This window comes from Cariama cristata, unplaced genomic scaffold, assembly GCF_000690535.1.
Source record: "Cariama cristata isolate BGI_N322 unplaced genomic scaffold, ASM69053v1 scaffold28820, whole genome shotgun sequence".
Classification (NCBI taxonomy): Eukaryota; Metazoa; Chordata; class Aves; order Cariamiformes; family Cariamidae; genus Cariama; species Cariama cristata.
In genome coordinates, this window is record NW_009596890.1 from 36,736 (window position 1) to 45,252 (window position 8,517).

The 8,517-nt window shown below is 40.4% G+C and overlaps 1 protein-coding gene across 1 annotated transcript in view; it reads left to right on the forward strand.

Annotated features, from left to right (window-relative positions):
• Positions 1-8,311, forward strand: part of PTPRZ1 (protein tyrosine phosphatase, receptor-type, Z polypeptide 1) — a gene marked incomplete at both ends in the record, with an annotated part of 43,244 nt that extends 34,933 nt beyond the window's left edge. Inside the window, 5 exons of the mRNA XM_009707895.1 lie at positions 628-762; positions 1,806-1,969; positions 4,348-4,483; positions 5,487-5,633; positions 8,218-8,311. Coding sequence (XP_009706197.1) covers positions 628-762; positions 1,806-1,969; positions 4,348-4,483; positions 5,487-5,633; positions 8,218-8,311 — 676 coding nt within the window. The remainder of the gene's footprint in view (positions 1-627; positions 763-1,805; positions 1,970-4,347; positions 4,484-5,486; positions 5,634-8,217) is intronic.
• Between the last annotated feature and the right edge of the window lie 206 nt (positions 8,312-8,517).

Genomic DNA, 8,517 nt, shown 5'->3' on the forward strand with positions numbered 1-8,517 from the left:
CATGTAAGTCTTGTCATATGACCAGTTATGCATCTATCAGATGATACAGGCACAGCAAATGCAGACAAGGGCCACCCTGGAAGTACTACTTCATTTGTAATACCATGCTATAAACGTACTCTTCTAGTACTCCTAGAGAAGGCTATATGGCTGCCCAACCAAAAGGCTGGACATCACAGCTCTCTACCATATATTCTGGCCATGCAGAAGCTCACCCTTAGCCTCGCTGCTCAGATATAAGTATACTCTACCCATGCTATGAACCAACCAAAAACCACATACAACTCTACTGACTTGAATGTATTCCTATTATTCCTATAGACTGCCTTGTTATTTTCTGTAGATTTTAGAGTGCCTAGCTCTGATAGTATGATTTAAACTTCTCGGTTTTTTGAGTATTCCAAATAACGCGCATCTTTGCACAGCCATCTCCCTTTACAGCACAAAATAAATACATATTACTTGTTCTCTTGCACTGAAGATCATGTCTATTATAAATGGGGTATATTGAGAGTCGCTATATGTTTTTGTGGTTGACTGTGCTCTTAAATTTGAACATTTCAGCTTGCTACTTTGACATTTTGTTTTCTTTCTCTTTTTCTCTGTTTTTCATTTGCTTTCTAACAGAGAAAATGTGACCAGTACTGGCCTGCCGAAGGTAGTGAAGAATATGGGAACTTCTTGGTTACTCAGAAGAGTGTTCATGTGCTTGCCTATTACACTGTGAGGAATTTTAGTCTTAGAAACACCAAGATCAAAAAGGTTTGTGGCATCCTGAAAACATAGTTGGGCAAAAGGGAGTGTTAAAACTTGCTCAGAATATTAAGGCAGTTGGCAGCTCTTTTCTGTTGTATACATAAAGCTGAATCCTGTACATTTCAGCCAGCCAAGGTGCTTGTCAGCTTCAGTTAATTTTACCAGATCAACAAACTGAGAAGACACTGGCCTGTAGTGCTGGTGCGATGTAGGACCATCAGGGAAAAAGCAGCGATCACATTGGAGAGCTGATGTGGACTTTGCCTGCCCTGGTTAGCAGAAGGGTACATTTTCAGAAAAAGAGCAGCTAGTAGAAAATGTGCTACGAATTAAATTATCCACTTTCCTTTTTAAGGACGGGTGAATCTACACCTTGGTTTATTGTAATCAGAATCGGCATGCTCTCAGCTCAGCAGAGTGACATTGGCTGCTTTAAGGGGAATTCTGAAAGCTTAATTCATTTCAGCCGCCCAAATGTTAGACATCTGGCCTCTCAGCCTCCCTGTACAATTAATACCTAACGTACAGCACTTCCTGTCAAGGAATTTATCCTGCCAATTTTAGGAACCAATCTTTGAATGAGATGACGTGCTCTCTGAAGGTATCCCTCCCTCTGAGTTGCCATTGAGGGAGGGAGCTTAGAAAAGCAGCCTACACAAGGCTGCTTTCCTTCTAGATCACTAAAGCTGGGTGAGATGAATCCCACTCTCCTTGTCCACCCAACAGAAGAGCAGAGTGGCAAATAGAAATAGTTGGTGACTCTTAAGAGCAGCTGTAATTTGTTATCCTTCCAGTGCTCTTAACCTTTCTCTGTGGCTTTCTAAGGGACGGTGCCAGGTCATTTTTCCATTCAGTGGGCAAGCTGATGGGACAGAAGCGCTGGCCCTTCCTCTTCTCTTTGAAAGCTGGAGTATGCGGAGCTAGGTGGCATGCTGTTAACTAAATAGGGACGGTACTGAATCAAGAACCATCAGGTCCAGAAATAAAATTATGAAGAGTTGCCGTTCAGATGTGGGCTGCTTACATACGGAATTATTTTTCTGTTGCAGGGTTCCCAGAAAGGGAGGTCTAGTGGACGTATAGTAACTCAGTACCATTATACCCAGTGGCCTGACATGGGTGTTCCGGAATACACGCTGCCCGTTCTCACCTTTGTGCGGAAGGCATCGCACGCCAAGCGCCATGCTGTTGGGCCTGTTGTGGTTCATTGCAGGTGTGGTTTTTACCGCCGTAAGGTTCCCTCCGCTTTTGTTTTGCGGAAAAAAGAATTTTTCAGTGGTGGGTTAAGCAAAATTTCACTCTCACATTTAACAGTTCTTGATGGAATAAGATTAATTTCTCAGCTGATATTTTTATCCTCGGTAAGGCCAACTAATCAACTGTCTCTGCCACTTCTATCAATCTCCACAATCGCTGTAAACAAGATGCTGCTGCTCTGCACTATGTTCTTTTTTTTTTGCAAAAATGCCTTTCTTTTTCCTTTTTTGCACACTTCTATACTACTGTCCTGATTCCTATGAGCTTACCAGATACATATATAGCAGTAATTGTTTCTTTTCTGCAAATATATGGTCAGGATGGTTTTGGCTCATGATTTCTTTGGTGCAGGGATACTCTGTAATGCTAAGAGGAGCTCTGTCCACAAGAGAAGACTCACTCTATTCCTGGCTGAACTACAACTCTGCTGTTTTTAACATTACTCTGCGTGCTAGCAGTCGTTTGCAATGGAGGAGCATTCTGGGGAACGGTTTGAGGTCTGCATGTGTTGCAGTGTGCAGGCAGGCGTTCTGTCAGTGCTCGCTAAAACTGGGCAGCTCAGGGAAAATTGGTTAAAAAGGGCTTGTAGGGCCTGGAATGACTTCACAATGCCCGTGAAGGACCGGATTATTGTAAAATATATAAGCAGGTTCTGGTTTTCCACTGTAGTACCTCACCTTTGATGGAACATTTGGAAAGAGAACCTCCTCATGAATTCTGTCCTTCTGGAGCTGACTCTGAGGAAGCCAACAGGTAAAGTCGCCTCACAAATGCTGCAAATGAAGATATTTTCTTTCTGGGATGACCTAATCTGACTGAAATCTGTTTTTAGCTTGGAAAATGAAAATTCCGCATTTTGGTTGTTCTGCTGCTATCTAGATCCTGCCTGTTCTTGAGAAGTTCAAAATAAGAGTTTCCTCAAAATACGGAGTCTGAGATCTATGCCAGTGGCCTGAGAGATCAGTAATGCATTATAACTGAATTAAATTGAGTTTTTAGAAAGGGAACAGTGGTAAGTTGTGTGGCTTCAGTCAGACCTCTCCATTGAGTCACAGGGATAGCTCACCTCCGTCCGTAGGCAGTTCTGTTCGGCTTTTAGTTCACCTGTCCCCATGCACTGTGGAATTTCAAAGGAGTCATCATGTTAGAAAAGTAACTTTCATTTATCTTTACAGGCTGTATGGAGGACACATAGGAGGAACTTCATGAAACTTTTTTTAGCTATTTTTATGTTTTGGTACTTTCCATGTTTTGTATTTGTAACAAGTACAGATGGTGTCTGGTAATCTTTATACTTTTTTGTGCCTAGTTGTTGATAACCTGGCCCTTTCGGTTTTATATCACGTTTATTTAGAGAGTTTATTACAGCAATCTGAGATCAAACTACCCATGCTTTGTGCCACCTCAGTGGAAGAAATGAGATGACTGAATTAGCATGTACCGACTGAGCTTGGAGTTGCCTGTAAGGGACCATGCAGACCCAGCACAGTGTTGCTGTCAAGTTACGTCTACCAACGCACATAACATTTCCTCATAACTTAGAGGGGAATTGCAACGGACTAATTCCCATATATGACTAGATAACAAAAACGACCTCTTGACCTTGTACTCCCTACCCAGATATTTTATGAAAGAAAAAGTTGTGTTTTAGTCTTACGATACAGCCGGTTTTGTGCTAAATGAGTCAGAGTTCGTAACAAGAGTGAGTTGATTAACCCTTTCTTCTGCATCTTCCCTTTTTAGGAAGGGGTTCAACCATTGCTTGCCCTCTTAGCTGTATCTGGAGAGCACTAAGCTTTTTCTTTTACAGCTGTCCCTTCAGCAGCTCTGCCACTTCTGGGGTTTTCCTCAGTCCAGTATCTTTGAAATCTTCTGTATCTGTAACGGGTGGCATAATACAGCTTTCCCTTTAAAGTGATCTGTGTTTCAACGTAGAAGAACTTGGGCACATTAACTGTGCCCAAATGTTGACATATGCCACTCTTTCTAGGTATACTTGAAAAAGTATCCTAAGGAATATCAGAAGCCTGAAAATTGCAGATCTGCAGGAAACCCCGTAGTTCTATTTCAATTGATACTTCAAAAATTGATAAAAATTGATACTTTAGAAATCATTTGGGAAAATGATCTTTAGATCTCTTCTTGCGCAGAGAAAAAGACGAGTCATTTTTTTCTTCATTACCAGCCTTGAAGCTTTAGCAAAGTAATATAATAATACGATTTGTAGAGGAAAACCTTCCCTACCCAGCAGTTTGTTGAAAAAGCTATGTATAAGAAACAGTTCTTTTCATTATTGTTTTACTTCAGGCTCAAGACTATTTTTTTGTTTTATAGTGCTGGTGTTGGAAGGACAGGCACATACATAGTGTTAGACAGCATGCTGCAGCAAATTCAGCATGAAGGGACAGTCAACATATTTGGATTCTTAAAACACATACGTACCCAAAGGAACTACTTGGTGCAGACTGAGGTAAGACTGAAATATATAGTGAGAGACTGTTACAGACTATTTCTGTTTGCAGGAGGAGAAATGATACAGTCGTCTTTTTGGCACCGCCAGACAGACTGGGAACCAGTCACCAGGCTGGACTTTCCCTTTTGCTTCCCTTGTTTTTTATACAGACATCCTTCTCGGCTCGCTCAGAGCAATGCACTAGAAATTACCTATCTGTGGGCTCTTCTCTGTTTATTAGGGAGAACTCAAAAGAGAGAAAGTCTGTATAAATCATACTTCCTGCAGTAGCACTTCCTTGGCAGGCCGTGCATTTTTGTCATAGATTTTTTTTTAAGGAAACACTGTTGTTAGGTGTTCAGATCTTCACTGAACCTGATTGAACAGTTGATATCATGCAATAAAATGTAGGAAGAAAAGCTATTTCAGACAGAAGATTATCTATAGCTGCTTTAAACTGAAGATCATATATGAAATAGTGAAGGACCAGAAGAAAACAATAAGGACAACAGCAGGGCATTTGGAAGTCTAATTCAGGTTTCAGGAACAGGGGGTTAGATTCCCCAGTGCCTTTCAATAGAAAAAAAAAGTAATCAAAAACAGCATGGGCACTTGTTCCAAAGAATGTGAGAGAGGAAATAGAGGGTAGCAGTAGGAACTGGGAGTGATCACTTTATTGCTAGAAAGGCAGGGAGAGTTGCATAACAAGCTGACTTGAAAATTTGACTCAAGGCTATGCTTGCATTTTTAACTCTGTCCTGTGAACATGAAATGCCACAGGTTGTGCGGTTTTAGTGTTATATCATATATATATTGCATGTGTAGTTCAATTGTGCTTGTAACTGTGTCGTGTCACTGCGGAGGGAGAGCTTTCACTGTAGAGGATCACTTTTGAGAAGACTCCCCTACGGCAGCACACTGTGAAGGAATACCAGTGACGTCAGAAGTGGCAGCTTAGCTAGAGGTGTCCAGGGCTATCTGAAAATAATTAAAGCTCAGATGTTTGGTTTTGTTTTCCCAGGAGCAATACATCTTCATTCACGATGCATTGGTCGAAGCAATACTCAGTAAAGAAACAGAAGTCCTTGAAACTCACATTCATGCCTATGTTAATGCTCTCCTGATACCTGGACCAACAGGAAAGACCAGACTGGAGAAACAATTCAAGGTGAGCTCTCCAGGATGGTAATATGAAAAGCTTTAGGCTTGCAAGCTTGAATGACTTAAAAGTAGGTATCTCAACACAACTTTCATTAACTTTCTCTATCTAAAATTTAACTGTTGAGTCTAAATTCAGAGGAACTTAACAAATGCATGCGAAAAGGGAACCCTTTAGTGCTTGTGGGTGGGGAGATCAGTGGGTACAGGCACCGGACTTGGCGTCACCCAGAGAAAGAGCAGACTCAGCCAGATGACAGCTCATTGACTCATGGGGAGAATGGGAAGTCTGGCTCTCTCACTGGGTCGCTTAGAGAGGAAACACAAAAAATTCTACCTTTGCAAATGAGTTTGGATTCAGAGAAGTAAATTTCACTTAAATGTTTTCCAGTTTATGTGGCAAAACAGACTTCGTTCTCCCTAATTTAACAGGAAATGAATTATTAGAACCTTTCTCTCTAAGGATTTTAATTCTAAGGAGGACTGCATGAGATACTGTGTATTCTTTCTACAATTAGCTATTGGATCATAAGTAAAAAACTTAAGCGGATAAGCCTGTAGGTAATGTCAGTAGATAATGAGGCTAGGAAAAATATTGATATATTTATCTTCTGAAGTATTTTGGTCACACAGGCACAGTAACTAGTATTTCTTCAAGACAGTAAACAATACAGAACAGAATAGGAACAACATACCAAAGGATTTCACAGGTTGCTGCTATCTTGGCTTGAATGATCCGAGAGCATAACACAGTTTTTTCCTGGGGAAAAGTAGAGACTCTTATCTCAGTTGTGATGTGCGTGGAGAAATAAGCATCCCACCTTTCCTACACAGATTAAAGAATAAAACATATAATATGTACAAACAGAGTGTGTAAATATATATAAACACAGTGTGCAGTGCAAACTGCAGGAGCCACATAGAGCTCCAATTTCAGTGTTGACCAAAAAGCGGATTTGTGCCCGGCGGGCAATAAGCCAATTCCACACGCTCAGGAGAGAGATTGTGTTTATTCAGACCTGGGTGCTTGGTGGACTTGTCCACAAATCAAGCACACCACCAGCAAGTTACAGTGTTCCTTTTATACACAAAAATCATGGATCGGTATTTTTCCATACACACCTACTCACTACTGATTGGTTAGTGATTTACATACGATTACATGATCATTTCTACAACTACGCATGCTCAGGTGAAGGGTCTTCACCTGGGCAAGGGTCTTTTTGACCTGTGGGTGTGATTTTTAGTATTCTATTGAAGGCAGTTCACTTCAGGACACCTTAAAAACTAGTTTCATTGCTGAGTTGGTTAATCAAATGGTCACTTTGCCAGGTTGTCACATACCTCATCCATGCTCAGTAGCTTAACACAATCAGTTCTTCATCGATTTCCAGGTGTTCTTCATCCATTTCCAGGACTTTACTCTATACCCTAACTCCCTTCAGGAATCCCTTATTGTTAATCACAGCCATCTTGACCAAGATTCAAAGCAAGGTAGAGATTTCCAGGTGTTCTTCATCCATTTTCAGGACTTTACTGTATACCCTAACTCCCTTCAGGAATCCCTCATTGTTAATCACAGACATCTTGACCAAGATTCAAAGCAAGGTAGAAGACAGTTTTCTATACAGATAGTTTGTTACCCTGATGATATCATCAAGAGCTTAAATATTACGCGAAAGGGACATGTCTCATTCAATCTCATTTTCTTTTGCAAGCTAAAATTATTAGAGTGATAACAAAAACGTGGAGTCTTGTTTTACTGAAGAACTGGTTTAGATGAAAAAAAAAAAGCTCTAATTTATTTTGATGGAACATCCCTGCTTTACTGTTTTTCCAAAGCAGGCAGCTTCTGAAAGCTACATGTGCCCAGCCCAAAACATCACAGAAAAGTCTTTTGAATTCTTGTGAACATTCTGATTAATCTGCTTTATTTTACTAGCAATTGAAAAAAACCCTAAAAACTAGGAAAACCTGCTTTCCAAACTTACTTCATGCCTAAGCAGTGTATATACACCATTGTGGGTTGTATGTGTGTATATATATATATACAGTCGTTCCTTCTCATACTATTGACTGTTTGAATTGTATTAATTGAAACCAGTAAGTCAGCGAGACCGCTGCAAATCAGTCCTATTTTCCTCTCACATGTTTGGAGAGAAAATCAGGAAACTCATAACTGGGGTACCTAGAGCTGCATCACACCACGAGCTATACTATCTGTAGAACAATGCGGATTTTTCTGCACAGGGTTTTATTGTTTTCCAAAACTATTTCAAGTTACCCAAACAGCTGTGCAGGCAAAATGGAAGTGACATTGGGGTGGCAACAAGCAGTGGGAGGCTACATGTGGGCACAACATAAAGTGGCATTTCCTTCAAAGACATGCTTATGGACCTAGGGCTCAAGAATCATTTGAACTGATAAAACAGTGAAAAGATTCTGATGACTTGCTAACTAGTTTAGCCAGATAACTAGATGCCTAGTATTAACAGGGACAGCTAACCTGCAGTATGTGCACCCTTCTGTTTAATGCAGCTAATGAACGGCTTTTGTACAGTGACCTGTTTTTTTTTAAAATTTAATTGTTTCAGTTACTGAGCCAGTCTAACACGCAGCAGTGTGATTATTCAACTGCACTCAAACAGTGTAACAGAGAAAAGAACCGAACTTCATCCATCATTCCTGGTAAGCTTGTTCACATCGGCTTCTCCTGGTGGCAAAACGTTTACGAACTCTGTGTGTGTCAGACTTTTAACTCTTCCTCAGAAAGAGCTGAAGACGTTTGCATTGGTGTTTTGTAAAGTAATTTTAGTGAAGAAGTTACTTGTCTAAGTACTACATCCATAGTAAAACAAAATAGATTTATTATATACTTTATACTTAATATTTAT